We start from the raw sequence: 15,929 nt of genomic DNA on the forward strand, positions 1-15,929 counted from the left end.
TAACTTGCCTACTCCACAAGCCCTGGAGTAATCCTCCATGGAGATTTCTCTCACTTTCTCTCTTTTTCCTACTCTGGGTCTTACTGCTAAAGAGAGGCATTTCAGCCTTTGGGAGATCTTGACCTCTCTATAGAGGCGTTCACTGCAGCTTGTAAATGAACTAGAGGAAAGGGTAATAATAAAGAATTAGCAGCATTGAGCTTGGACTGAAATGATCATATCCAAATCTGTTGAAATAGCAAAAAGTAAGAAAACGGACTGCAGTCAAATACTTGGGGCCTTCTCTAATCATCAGGTGCCATCACAAATATGAAAAAAGAATAACAAAAGCCTCATTTCTTTGTTGGTTTTTTTTTTTTACTTTCCTTTTAATGTACTGTGGTTTCCTTGAACAAAAGACATCACAAGGCTCTGTGTGCCTTCCTAGTAAACCTTTTGCCCTCTGCAAATGCGACTGTTTCATAGCATGTGGAAATCTGCAAATAAGAAATTGAATCCTAAAGGCAATTTAATTGAATTGATAGTCTGGCTTGAAGGAATCATGTTTGAATTTTTCCCAGAGCACATTACTTGTCTGCTGAAATAGAGTGAATTTTTCAAAGGTTAGGTGTTGCCTAATGTATGCTGGAAAACCACCTTTGTAGATTTGCACTGAGGCAAGATGGTATTTGAATCTGCTGGAATGCTTTACATATTCATATTGCCTGAAGGTTGGAAACTTTTTATCACCAGCAGAGTAGCACAGATGACAGTAAAGATACAGTTCAGGCAATGGAAAATGAGATGAAAACAGTTGTTGAGACTCACACATTTTCTTCAAAACACTTTTCTGAGTGCAGAAGTCCAGATGTCTTTTGTGGAGATGTACTGATTTGCAGAGTATCTTGTACTGGATCCCAGGGACAGCTCAGATAAGTACAGCTTGAATGGACTTTAGATGTAAATATGGAAAATGCAACAGCTTTTCTTAGCTATAATGAGAAGAGTGACATACCATGTCCCTGCAGCTCAGACTGAGGTGTATCACTGCCTACAGCACTTCCTACAGCACTTCCTTCTCTACAGCATTCTTGCTGGCTAGATCACAATTCATTTTTTAGCAATGATGGTTTCCACAAATCTTACTCCTGTGGATATAAGTCTCCCTCCAAGAACCTACCCTGAATGGCAGGGCAGTAAAAATTAGACACAGTAATGAAGAGCAACCTAAATCTGGTACATTTTTTAACCTAGTGCTAAGAAGTCCAGGAGAACCAGATTATAATCTGTTTTAGTCCTGTCTCAAATAATCCAGATTTCTTGCAATTGTCTGCTTTTTTGCAGTGACGTTTCTACACCACTCTTAAAAATTTAGTTGCAAAATCAGACATGGCTAAGCTGAGAACAGAGCTACTGAAAGATGAAGGAAGGACGTGGGTGGCTTTTACACTAACGCTTAGTTTCTGGTTCTGCAGCTGACAGGATCCATAAGCTTTACTGATGTCTGGAGATCTCTGGTTGTGTGCAGCCAAATTCCTGTGCACACAATAGATGGAAAAATTGCCACTGCAGCCTTGAAAAACATGGCTTTTTTTCACAACTACAATTCATTTATATAACTGCAAGACGCAAACCTAAGATTGCAGTTGGCAACACAACAAATAATTAGGGATGCTCTACCTTGTGGGATATATTAATGAGTCATATTAAATAAAGAGTTCTGCACTCACATTAAATAAGAATATTCATGTACTCCATTACATGACATATCAAAAAAACCCAAACAACCAAACAACAAAACAGAGAACAATGCAACTTGCGCACACCTGGGAAAGGAAAAGAAAGAAAATAAGTTGAATAAGTAGTGCTATAAAAGGCAGTAAAGCTTTTGCCAGAGACCTTGTAGTCTCTTGCACAGATTTACAATTGTGTTTGATCCTCCTCCTTCAGTTTCTCATGGGACCCTTTTCTAGCTTTGTCATTCTTTATTATGAGACTGACATCAGTCAGCTGGTTTGTAGCCAGTTGCACTAATAATAAACTGGCAGGGAGATTAGAAATTACTGGAACTGTTTGGTCATCTTGAAACTGAAAAAGGAGGACTACTCTGAAACTCTTGAAGGCAAAAAAAAGATACACTCTTAAATGCCATTTCTATAATAGTTGTTTCACAGCAGAAAATGTCTACAAAGTTCAAATTGTTTCAGTTTATTTAATGCTATGTTGGCCTTAAGACTTGCAAGGAGGGCCATGCAAGAGAATCTATCTCATCCAAAAGGGATTAATTTAATATTAGCAAACAAGAATACATATTGTTGAGGACCCAAACCTTTAAAAGCATAGAAATAATTTATTAAGGAGAATGACTTTTCATTCCATATTACCTACAGCTTTATAAGTAACATACTCCGTTTGTCTAATAAGGTTTATAGTCTAATATGGAATGTTAAGAGACTGCATAGGCTCTTGCCTCAGCTACAAAAGCACAGTGTGTGATGGATTTGCATGTTTGACTGCCCCACTTGCACAGTTTTTTGAAGAAATTCAGCTCTCCTGTGCTGAGATCATTTACAGCTTTGTAGTTCTAACCTGGCTCCAAGGGAGCACGTAGTGACTGGCTGTTGCTTTTGAATATCTGGCTGAAGTGAGAGCTTGGTGAAGCTTGGGAGCATCTTACTAATACTCTTGTGAGTGGTAAGAAGATGGAAACAATGACACAATGCTTTCCTCTGTCCCTGCACCTCTAGGTTTCTGGGTGGAACTGCACGTGTCCTGAGGTAGCTTTTGCCATTGCATGCCATTTTTCTATTCATGTCCTATTATTTCTTCTACAGCTTTGGTGTGCTCAGTAAGGCATCATTTTATCCCCTTTGAAGGTTCCTGAAGTAAGAACAGCAAAGTAGTCTGCAGTGTTATACCAAGTTTAGCAGTGACGATGTATTTGCCAGCTGGAGGGCAACCCCCCTCAGGTGTGAATGGCTGGAAACTGGATACAGCCTGGAGCAGCAGCGGCTGTGTGTACCTGTATTATACCAGCCCATCCATGATTACTCCCTCCCCTTTACTGCCAGTGAGAAACATACCTCTTGAATTCACTCAGGCCATCATGGCTAATACATAACATGAGATCAAAATCCTTAGAGCTAGCACCATGACGTTTTATTGTTCCTGAGAGCCAGCCTGTCCAGTTGACTGCTGTCACACACTCATCCTCTTGGTGGACTGGATATCAAGGTGGCTGCATGGTGCAACTGATCACAGCCCAGCACAGGCAAACTTCATGACAAAAGGGTGCAATGTGTACTTCACGTGTTGTTCAAGCAACAGCAGATAGGTGCATGTTATTTGTGTGTCAAGCATACCCAGTGGTGCCTTCTCTAAACAGGTCAGCACCAGGATGTGAGGGCTTAGGCGTCTAGATCCCCAAAAGAGATTCTTTCTACTTGAGTTGCACAGGTCAGTGGCTCCTCTGCAGAGATACCTGATGGGCTACACAACTACTTATTCATCTGCTGAAGAACTGCCATTGGGAATGCCAGAACAGGGACAGCTGGTAGTTAGGTTAAGCAAAACTGGATTACTTGCTCTAAAAAGCAGTGGAATACAATGGACAAGTGGTGGGGCTGATGGAGAAGCACGTGGCAGAAAACCGAGTTCTGAGTCTTCCATGACTCTATATATACTTTGGCTTAACATTTTAAAATAAACATGGTCAAAAAAGTTCACAGCTCCTCTCCAGCTGTCTGCTGGCTTGAGGTTTGTGGCTCTAGTCAGTAATGAAGGTAGTGAACTGCATGGAAATTCACACACCACTTAGAAAAGGGAGGATCTTTTAAAGCTCCTTACAAGTGTTTTTGAAGAGGACAGAGTGCCCTTAGTGTTTTTTTCTTCCCCAGAAATACATTACAGCATCTAAACAAAATGGATTATTCACCAAATTTAGCAGGTTCAGCTTGGTGCATACTTTCCGTGTGGTTCAAGTGCTATAAAATACTCCACAGAGAAACACTGCTGACAAATAACTAACAGGCAAAGAACAAGTACATAGGGGAGCAACAATGCGACTACACACGAATCCCAGAGTGCTTGTAAATTTTTGCCCAAGGAGTCAAAGAAAAGCAAGATCCACCCTGGGATAAAATAGCTAGCTGAGACTACTTCAAAGGTATTCTCTTTTTTCCTCTATGTATTATCACTGCACAAAAAAACCATTAAAAAACCCCCAGATTGTGCTTATATTCTGTGCTTTGCTTTGGTACTCACCCTTTCAGTGAATTTTTTAAAAGGTAAATCTGTTATATCACACTTAACAATATAGTATGTAAACTGTGATGCAGGCCCGACTGCACCCAAATAACAGCTGCTGAAGTATACCCAGCTCCTTGCATGGAAGGCTGAGTCCCTCTGTTTCTGATGGAATCTTCCCCTAACTGCCAAAATCTTTTCAAGAGCAATTTCTCCAAGGCCTGAATCAGTGCCCACTGAAAGCAAAGGGAAAGATTCCTACTGATGGCAACCATCCCAAGTAAGCCAGAGGTCTAGGCTGTCCTTGCCAGAAAATTTTATGTGCATTTTGATGACTTTTAAAGCTTCTCTTTTTGTAGTTGTCTTTCTTACAGATCTTACTTTTCAGTTAATTTTTTCCAGACACTTCACATACTGGATAAAGCAGGGTTGATATGTTTCTATCCCTGATTCAACACAGAAGATCATTTTATCAGATTAATTTTTAAGAGACTTGCTTTAGTCAGGGTGCATTGGGAAGCATACGCAATGTTAAGCCATTCTGCTCTCCAATGGCCTGATTTTCCCTGTATAAACACATGGGATGAAGGCAAAAGACTCAGTCATGTGCTAAAGAAAACGATGTGGTGCCGTCACAATAAAACCATAGAAGCCAGGTTTTTAACAAGTTTACCCAGTGGCTGAAGTTTACTTGCAGTTTGGCCTTGGAGGTAAGTATAGACATTCCAGTGCAGATGGGGATTGAGGGCAGATTTCACTGTGGAAAGAACTGGGACAGTCTCGTAAGCTCTCAAGGAAGGTGTGGGAGCCTGTCATACTCCTGTGGGTCACGTACATACTCCTTCGATGACACTAAATGGCAATTTATTGCCAAGGTGCAAATCAGGTGAACAAACCTGTCTGAAAGGAGCTCATCCTGGCATCTGAGTTACCTACAAAAACAGACAGGAAAGGAATGAAAAAACATGCACCTTTAGGTAAAAGTTTATTTCTAGTGGAGCTCCAAGCCCATCATTTATTGCAATTGCTATGATGGGGTAGCTGGCTGCCTGCAGATAATATGTTGTCTGTGGTATAAACAAGTGCACTCGCAGTATAAAGACTGTCATCTTCCATTTTTCCTTAATTAAACTTGTTTTCTTATTTTGGAGTAGGAGCAGGAACAGTATATGCAGTTTCAGCTCACTGTTTTCATACACCAATATTGGTTTAGGCCAGACTTCAGTTAGTTTAAAAAAATCCAACTCCCCCCAGCATTAAGAATAGCAAGTTTTGTTACACCTTTGACATCCCAACTGATCAGCCAGAGAAGAAATCACAACTAGCTGGAGTTCGGCTGTCAGAAGTTACCCCTAACTTCTCACTGTTTTGGTGTAAGACGTATCAAGAGGAGAGACAAGATGACATGTAAACCTGAACCACCACCACTGTAAAAATAGGAAGCTGGTGGCACCATAAAGAAATGAGATGTCAAAGGCTTCACAAATCTAGTCTTGGGAAAAAGACAGCAGTTTCCCAGGCAGGAGTAAACTGCTCACAGTAACTTTCACAGAGGCAGGATATGACCTTTTGCCCATTGTTGTCAATCTGGCTGCACCCTAAATAGCAGCTATATTTCCATAACAGAGGACTTCAGTTATGCAAATCCTCCCTCTCAAGCCAAAGGACTGCAGACAGGATAGGTGAGATTCAGCCTTCTCTTAGTAGAGTGTTGCACTTTTACAGAAGAGATGAGAGTGAACATGATCTCTCCCAGATCCCGAACCCACAAAACCAGCACAAAGCATCAGTGGAAATCATTTTCACTGCCTCTGCCACCCTGTACCAGCCCAGACCCCTTGAACTCATATACTGGAAGGTGAAGGGATGTCCCCGAGTTTCCTTATGCTAACTTGGTATCCTGACTTGGGCTTTTATTACACATCTGTGTGCACAACACTAGATATTCACTGAGGAGATAAAAAAATGAGCTTCAGTGCAAAACAGCCTCCCCTCTCCTCCCATAACCGACCTGTAATTTGAATGCCCTGCGGTGATTTCATAATACAATCTCCTTTTGCTCTAAGAGATGAAGCCAGCTGGGCAGTGAGGACAATGTCTCTGTTTGGTGTGGCATTTAGTATCCACCCTGGAACTCAATGTGTAGGCATTTCTCCTCCCCTCATATTGCAGCTGAATGACTTTGCTGTGTTGATTTGAAATGACCTGACTAATCTCAACTTCCTCTAACAGTTTAATGAAATGTCAGAAGTGAACAAGGTTCACGGAATTGAAAAAAGACCATTCAAATAATGATGAAAAGAAACACATGGACAGCAGTTTTTAAACAGTACTTGGGCTATTGGAAATAATTCAGTGAACTTTAGCCAAGCTGCAATATAAACATACTAAGGAGGGACCAAAAAATGTTTTCTATAAAGCCACATTTTTCATCTGGACTGTTTAATCTACTTCAGGATTACAAGAAGGAGGTATATGGGAAAAAACATAATTAGGTAAAATTGAAAAAAGAAAGAGACCCTTCCCTCCCCACTTGTATCAGTTGGTGTTTGGAAACAGAAACCGCAGAGCAACAGTTACGTAGCACTGGTTCCACCATCTGAAATTACAGGAGTGAGAGGTAGAGAGGATCTGGCAAGTTGAGTCCTGCTACTTTCCAAGAAAAGTTTAATGGTGTTCTCAACTGCAGAAGAAATTAAATATGCTGATCGTGACTCCAACCTTACAGAATACCAACTCAGAGGGAAAAGCTTACACTGTACTGCCCTGTCAAGCACCGTACAATGAGCTAAAACAAACTTATCTGTGCTTTGCATATCATTAATATTTTACTTCCTATTAGGAAGTTACCGACAGCTCTGCTAAAATAGCATTTTCATTACTGAAGACAGCCCCCAGATTTCATGAACTGCTCATGGAAATTAATTTCTGCTTCCAACTGAAGGTGAGAGGGACACTGTTTTGCTGGTACAGCTGGCACCAGCTATTACCAAGCACCAATCCTTTTCCCATTATTATTTTTCCTCACGTGCCTTCATATCCATTATAATCGTGACAGCTGTTTAGTCCAGTTGTCCTCTGGAGCAAAAATATGCTTTCCAGAGTCTACCATGTCTCTCACCTCCCTTACTACCATTCTGCTGCAGAACACAGCCACTGCAGCACCAGTCTGGCTGTACGTACACAGGAGTCTCTGGGACTTCCCAGAATGCAGACTGTGTATCAAAGATTGGACCCTCTCAGTTACTCCAGAAAGTCTTCCCAAAGCAGCTCCACATTCAGTTATAATGTTGCTGTCTCTCAGCTTTCCACTCTTATGCTATGCTGGAGGGACATTACGGACAGGGGCCCCAAAGGAGTTTTAACCAACCTTAGGGCTCACTGGACATGCTGGCATGTTAATTAACATTTGCCCAAAGTCCAGCACTCCAAGTTAGGAGATACCAGGTCTGAGCAATGATAAGGAACCAACTGCTCTTGCAACCTTCACCCTCTGAGGCTGATCCCCTATGGAAAAACAGTTACGTGATCATGTAATCAAAAGCCAACCCCAAGATGGCAAGTGTGGAAACCTGGCAGAGGACGGGGCAGTCTGGAGGTTGGGTGGGCAGACAGTCAATCCGACAAAGTGTTCAGCATTGCAACCAAACGCTGTTATCTTTATGTACTTTTTGTACGTGGAGTTCAAAAGGCTGACCTTTTAAGAAAAAAAGGAAATTTTACATAAAATGTCCTCCCTGAGCCTCTTTGTTTAAATGATCCAACATTTTAATCCCAAATGCTCATGTTTGCTGTGCAGATGATCTGAGCTACAGGATTTAATACATTAACATTATATTATTAATCCAGACAGAACAGGAAAAACTGAGTTTTAAGAAGATGCAGCTGTGAGCGGCTGGAAGAGCAAGGGAAAACTGAGAGCTAATAAAGCACAGGAGAGATTTTGAAGCCTGCTAGCACTGAAGGGAAGAATCTGGGCCACAATAACATTAAGAAACTGAAACAGATGATGCTAGGCCATTATAGAGAAGGCAATGAGGTTAGTACAAGCACAGGTATGGAGAAGGTAATTCTTTCTCTCATCATGGCAGAAAGCAGACATAACACCCCCATCTTCTGTCCTTGCCCTTAGAAAGTACAACTACTTCTGTTCATCACAAAGCTGCCACTGAAAAACTAATCCCTCAGTCTCAGTGCTCAGACTGTGTATAATCACCCATAGACAGGTCCACAACTTCACCACACAGGCACATCCACAACTGCTCTTGGAGCTTCGTTGGAATTTCCCTGGCTACCGATACTCTGGCAATGTCCAAAGGTCATGCTGGGTTAATGCTGTATGTACCTTGAGATCTGGATTTTAGCTTGATGGCATCAGCACAGGTGATTACAGCTGCTTGAGCTTCCCGCAATGAAAACTTCAGTTTGCATCATCACGGAGTTACCACACAATAAAGAGGACTGGATTTTCAGAGTGCAATGAGGTAGGGATGGTGCTAAACAAAGAGCCTGGTACTGTTATGAAGAAAACCTTAGACTCTTACTCAACGCCCAGAGCTGACAGTATTTCACCTCTCAGCTTACTCCAGCAAAGCTCAGATGTAAAGACAGAATTCAATTATTTCCAGCAGAAGTTATTTTTCTTTTATGAGAAAGTAAAAATGACATTTCACAATACACCATCGGGTCCGTATATTACTTTTTCTGCTCCACTAAATCACATGATGATTTGGTGGAACAGAGAACACAAGGAACTGGAATTAGCTGGCCATCACTGCAGGTCGCATGAGCAAACAAGATGAAGTGTGCATTTGTGGAGAACTACATTTTGTGCTTGCATGAAAAGAGACACCGCAACCTACTTTCAGACTTTTTAATTTGCCATTAAATTTTAAAATATTACTTAATATAGGATGTTGATTGTTGGAAAAAAAAATCCAAACCCTGAAAATGCCCTGTACTTACATACTTGTAACTTGCTTCTGACACCTGTGAATCTCAACTGCATGTAGTAAAATAAAAAAATTCTCATAAGAAAATGTACTTCAGCTGATCAGTGTAATGAAATATTTGTTATCACTTTAATACTTATCAATTTATAATTAAAATCAAAGCTGTTAAAGGCCTGTATAAATAAACAGTGCAGCAAGAATCTATCTCTGTAACCCAGAGCTAAAACAGGCTTTTGGAAAGGTAAAGAATAATGTCCTTCTAAATATCAACTCAGATCATTGTATATTGCAGAACTGGAAAAGAGACAAACAGATAGAAGATGCAATTAAGACACTTCACCATGAACTCTGTCTTACTTGGGAATTTCTGTTGAACTACTAGATCCTAACAGAATTTAGTTCTGCTAAAGTCAATGGGCATTTTACTATCTGCTTCAATGGCAAGGATTTAATTCATGGAATCATACCCAGATCGAACACAGATGGACATAATCAAATTGAAGTACCTGCACTCATCAGGGTTTGTACCTAAATTAAACACTGAATCTACAATAAACAAACACAAGAGCTTAATGTGAATGGGCCAATGATGCTTGAATCCTGCATCTTTTGTCCTTTCTTTTCAGTGTTCAAGTACTTCTCTTCTGTATCAAGTAATTGTGGAGGGTTTAGCAACATACTACAATTGTGGAACTGTGAATTTGTAAAATTTGTTGGAAAGAAGAGGAAGTCTGTTGGAAAGTAAAAAAACAAACAAACCAGGTTTAATTGGTCAAATACACTGCTTAGAACATTGAGGGAATGCAGCCATCAAGTTACATGCCGTGATGACTACCTAGACATTCAAGGAAGTATTTTATGGGAGAGGTCAGACCCAGTCTCTAAAAAGCAGATGTGTTGGCCAGTGCTAATGAGGTCAGCACTGCAAGATACACTCACTGTCAGGCAGTGAAAAGGGTGGACAGATATGCTTTAGAGAACAAGGAAACCAAGTAGTGGAAGATGAAGAGTATACACAGGGAAAATGACCAGGATGGGGCAAATACTTCTCTCTAATACAGTACAGATGACGGATATATTCACCAATTCTGATTCAAAGGCACAAAAAGTTTCACAAGAAAAAAAGACAGCATCTGAAATAATTACTCTATTCTGCAGACAATATTCCAAACCCGTATGATCTTGTATTTCATACAAATCAAAGGACATTTATGCAAGTCAGTGTTGTTTACACAGTTTGAGGAGCCTAACTCAAACAAATAGATTTACATCATTACTACAAAAATTCACATAATTTCCCAGAGAAGCATGGTAATAATCTAGGTTATACTTTTGTCTTTCTGATGCAAATGCAAACTCTTACCCTGCAATGTCATTATCTTTCCCAACTCAACTCCTACTTCACAAATATTGCATCACTCCAACTTTTTTCCTCTTTTACTTACTTTGGGATTGAGCGTTGCTCAGAGTCCTCTTTCAGTTATTCTACATTTGTTTATTATTTTAATATACTGAAATTCTGTACAAAGAGGAGTTTTTACTCTCTCTCCCACCACAAAATATGACATTTCACTAGAGCCTGGCAACTTAATTATTGCATGTTTTGGGTTAAGACTCACGACTCACAGATGGTAGGTGAAGGAAGGTGTATGTGTGCTTATGCATGTACACCCTCTTAGTTAGTAAACAAGAAGTTAAAAGAAAAAAAAAAACCACAACAAAACCCTTCCCAGATTCTTCCAGCTTCTGTTAGGAATTATTTAAAACTTAAATTATTTGACTTAGTCCACAATTCTGAAGAGTGCTGGCTTTGTCTCTCTGCTCACATCCAAAATGTAGTGGAGGAGCACAGTGAGAGACCACTAGAGTAAGACGCTATAAGAGAGGGAGCAAGCCTGTGATGAACATTGTGTCCAACATGCATCCATAAAACCACATGCAACTCCTGACAAGACAACTTCACAGCACATAACAGCTCAGTTAACAGAGTTGAAGTGAGGTCAAGCCTGGAATACTAATTTTAATTGTCTTGTTCTAATTTTTTTAATCCTCCTGACTCTTTTCATTATAAGATCACAAATAACTTGTGTACATATTGGTTCTGAATAAAACACTGAGACATGAGTTTATTGTTTCTCTTAGTTGGAAGTTCCTAGAGGAAAAACACTGCCAAAACAATTTAATAGCATATTCAAAATTAAGAGTGCATTTTGACCCAAATGACTACAAATTAACCTAAAAAAAAAAAAAGGAAAGACAATCATTTATTCATTTTCCAAACAAAACAGGAAAATAACTGCAACAAAAGAGCATTTCAAACAGTCACTGAACAATACTGCAGAAGCATGTTTGTTAATAAAGGTAAGGACAGTTCCTTTGGAGGGAAGACGAGTTCTATGGCCTGAGGCTGAAAACTGTGTTTTGAGAAGTGTGCTGTAAAAAATTAAAATATTTGAGTTTCATTAACCTTTGATATATGTTCAAGAAAAACAGGAGAACTACCTCACTCAAATCTGAACCGTTTCACTTCCCAGCAAGCTGTGTTTTTAGATGAGCAAGATAGGTTTCCTGTCAAGCGCCTGAAAGATGTGTTCTGAATTTGATTCAAAGGTGCAGCTTTTCTCAGGAAGATCACATTGAGTACTGTTCATTCTCATGTGTGACAGTGTTGCTCAAGGCTGTTGCCAAATGTCACAGTACCACTTGTAACAGCTACAGGGAGAAGGGGGAGTTTTCACAATAAGAATTGTGCAATCAGATTAGCCAGTCCAAGGAGGATTATAAAGATGTGAATGATCAATGCTGGCCACGTCAGCTGCCCGGCATGATGCAGGGAGATCACGTAGATGAGGGACGGATACACGAATACAAAGGCCAGACCGCATGTTGCTCCAGAGTATCTGAGGAAAGGGTGGGAGAGAGGGGAAGAAGAAAAGGGGGAAAAAAAAAAAGAAAAAAAAAGAATGCTTTGTGTTAACTCTTATTTCTTGTTGTCATTTTTCCCCCTCAAACCAATGAACAGTCTGGCTGAACAATGACTATCTGCAGTTGCTAAACATCAATTACTGTTCCTTGCTGTTCTTCACCTCCTTCACTGGCATTTAATTATGCCCTTCTCTTGCTCAGCCCCCTGCTCCTGTGTAGCTACAATCTGACATGCCTCTGATGTTTCAGTCACATCTCCAGATGCTTCTGGGGACTAATTCCCTATCTTTGACTTGATGTTTCTACTTTCTTTGGGGAAATCGGTCACACACAACAGAAAAAGACCGGACAGTGCATCCTTTTTTAGGCATCCTTTACTGTCAGAACTGCAAATCTCATTGCATCCCAGCCATTTGGGGATGCATGTTAAAGCATGTAAGCAGAGAAATCCTCCTGAATCTGCAACTTTTATTTTAATTTATTTAATGAGCTTCTAGCAAACCATTCTCCAGACCTGAAAAGATCAACATGCCCTCCTGGTAACATGATCAACCACAGCAAGTGAAACACTTAACTGTTCTTTTTCTAACCACTCCCTTGCTTACCAAAACCTTCTCATTATTTTCCCCTATTGTGAATTTACACCTAACTAAGCTAGACTGCAGCCAATGTGCATTATTAACTAACAACATATTTTATTTCAAATATTTGAACATTCCTCTTAGACAGAGGAAACTTCATAATACAGAGTAACCGCCTGCAACAGAAAACCAGCAAGTACCTAAGTTAGACTGTGTATAGACAATTTATCAGCCGGAAATTCACTGTTCAAAATGTTTGATTACTATGCACAGAATGAACACATTAGCAGAGGTCAGGATCAGTTTGCAAACAGAGAAATGTACTGCATGATATTTAATTGGAATTAATAACTATACCATCTCTACCACTAGAGTACAAGAATTTTCACTGAAAGGAGAGGTAGAAAAATAAAAGGAAATGGAAAAAACCTCAAAGATCAGCCACCGAGCAAAAGTAAGTTATCCTGCTACTCTGGTCAGACCTAAACTTGTCATTCTGGTTTTATAATTGCAGATTTCCATATTTTTAAACACCTCCCTCTCCTGGTTGCTGTAATAAAGATGCGAACAAGGAGTGAATGACAATGATTACAAAAATGGTGGTGTCAAATGTAGAAAATAAAACTCATTAGATTGTTTCCTCTAATCTTTCTCAATTATAGAAATCCTAGGTGTTTATTAACATGGTAAATGTAAGATATCATTTAGAAGTACAACTTTTATGTCACTTTGCCCTTTCAAGTTATTTGCTTTCTTGGATTTTTATTATGGACATTCAAAACAGCTTCAAATGGTCTTAATGCAAAACAAAAACTTGAGAGAAGCCGCACAATAGCCAAGTAACTTTTTCCATTGACACCATATTCTTTCATTTGTATAGTTACAAGGCTCTCGGATAGCTCCAATGAAACTTGGGGAATCATCCCAATCATCTCAGATACAGAGGCACAATTACAGATAGCTGCTTGTCAGAACTTTAAAAGAGCTGATTGCTTATACTTCTAAATCATTACTTACAACTTGAAAAGGTGTAAGCCTCAAAAAATATAAAGATAGAATTACGCGCACTCATACTGTTCCTTTACAACATCAAGAAGCAAACATGAAGCAACACCACAGGCAAGTTCACTGTGCAAGCAACACTCACCTTATGATACCTCCTATATTTGGATAAAATCTTGCCATTACTACTCCAGCTCCTACAATTGCTACGTTCAGGACAAGCACATGGAAAATGCTACAGGAAAGTGAGGAAAGTGTGTTAAAATCTGTGCTGTATTTATTACAAAATACAACCATTATCCTTCATCTACACTAACATTTAACTGGTACATGGTGTTTCCATTTGCACGACTCACTCTATAAAGCTAACTAATTTCACCGCAAACATCTACTGAATATTCAGAGTGCCAAACTCTAAATATCAAGTGTTTTTACTCAAAATATTCCTAAGGAGTAAGTATGTGTAATTTGGCAGTTCTTCTGAAAAACATCATACGTGGTACTCAGCACTCAAGTATTTCAGCTGGATATTCAAATACCAAAGAAACAATACTGTATAACTTAATTCCCACAAGAAAGAATTAGCTTGTTCAGAGAATGATCTGAATTGCTCAAAGTGAACTAAAGGAAACCAGAAGAAAGGAAAAGATGCATCGAGTGGAAAACATTACACAGAATACTAGGGGGAAAATAACACCTTAAAACTTGAACTCTAATGCATTTTGACAGAGAACAAACATTTAGAATGTTGGACATCGTTTAATATTTGACCTGTGTACTATTTATGCTGGAATTTTTTGTTGAATTTGTTTTTACAAATAATCTCCTGTTGCTTTCCTTTTTGCATTAAGCATGAAAAAAAAGATTTTCTGTTCTGCAGAAGCAGCTTCTAATGCATCAGACAAACTCTGTGTAGTGATGCACAGAGCTGACACTCAGGAGAGTATCACTTTTCTTTAGAGAACATGAAAAGTTGGCATATTTTAATGTAAGGTGAAGTCAGGAAATACAATAAAAAACTGTGATATTTTGGTCACCCAGCTGTTTCTGTGAAGGGAAAAAAGAATTCACACAGAGGAAACATACATACACTTACAGGTTTTGTTTACTCTTCTGGAGGATTTGATTTCTTAAAATAAACAAAACCTGTAAGCTAATTTTTTCTTAACTGTATAAAGTATCTATTATGGAGGATGCCACTAACTAACAAACTTTTAAAAAGTGACCACTTCCATGGCTGAAAGGCTGGCTGCCAGTTTTGAAGTTAGGAAGAAATATTAGAGACATAGAGTAGTCTTATTAAACTTCAGGAGAATGGAGGTAATTTAAACAGAAAGGAATAATTTAAGATATGGACTATTTCTAACATTTGCTCTTAAAAATTGATGTTAAAAGACAGAAATAATATCTTTAATTTTGTACATGATATTTTAACAGTGGTACAAGATGTGTACCTCACAGACTGAAGATAGCCATAGGAATACAGCAGCTGAAACTTTAACAAATACATAATTGGATATAAACCTGGTAAAATCCAAGAATAAAAACCAAAATCCCCCAAATCAGACCTATTAGGGAAAGAAGGACCAAACATTTACTGCTTCTCTAATATTTTAAGGAAAGCCAATTAACTAAACTGTTCATAAAAAACTGTTTGCCATTAAAAATTACTTCCTCTCTCCCCACACATACAGCAGATTGCAAATCTTACTGTCAGATAGCACAACTGAAGCCAGAAGTTTATGAACACAGAAAATGACGGCATTTCTTCCATTCTTTTTTTTTGCTGAGATTAATTTTTTAGCAAGAGGGATTAAAAAGAGTGCAGGTTTAGTAATTAAAAAATGTTTTGCAGATTTGGGTTAGTTCAGAATATTTTAGCAGAAAACCTGAAAAAAGTCTTAAGTATTTCATTCTCACATGATTTAAAACAGAAGTGATTTTGTAGTTCAAAGTTGTTGCTTTTAAAAACATTAATTCCAGCTTCTTATAACTTCAAAAGCAAAGTGGCGTGTGTGTGTTTGGTGTGTAATAAAACATTTTTCAACTTCTTGATCTGGGAAAAAATAATTGGGTTGGGGAGGGGAGTGTGTTTTGGTTCAATTGAAAACAATGGTCTCAAAATGCTGGAGCCTTCAAAACAATTCAGTACTTGCAGAGTGGTGCTTTACAGTTTTAATTGTTACAATTAAGCAGGATCCTCAAGAATAATACCGAGATCAAAAGTCTGAAAAGGATTTAAATC

The 15,929-nt window shown here is 39.0% G+C and overlaps 1 protein-coding gene across 5 annotated transcripts in view; it reads right to left on the reverse strand.

The window, feature by feature from the left end:
* Positions 1-10,340: 10,340 nt before the first annotated feature.
* The window catches only part of SLC38A9 (solute carrier family 38 member 9), a 55,208-nt gene continuing 49,619 nt past the window's right edge, over positions 10,341-15,929 (reverse strand). For all 5 annotated transcript variants that reach the window (XM_069776984.1, XM_069776985.1, XM_069776987.1 and 2 more), the window contains 2 exons: positions 13,830-13,919; positions 10,341-12,076 (listed from right to left, as the gene is read on the reverse strand). In XM_069776984.1, the coding sequence (XP_069633085.1) occupies positions 11,911-12,076; positions 13,830-13,919 (256 nt within the window). In that variant the 3' untranslated portion in view covers positions 10,341-11,910. The remainder of the gene's footprint in view (positions 12,077-13,829; positions 13,920-15,929) is intronic.

Source organism: Haliaeetus albicilla, chromosome Z, assembly GCF_947461875.1.
Source record: "Haliaeetus albicilla chromosome Z, bHalAlb1.1, whole genome shotgun sequence".
NCBI lineage: Eukaryota > Metazoa > Chordata > Aves > Accipitriformes > Accipitridae > Haliaeetus > Haliaeetus albicilla.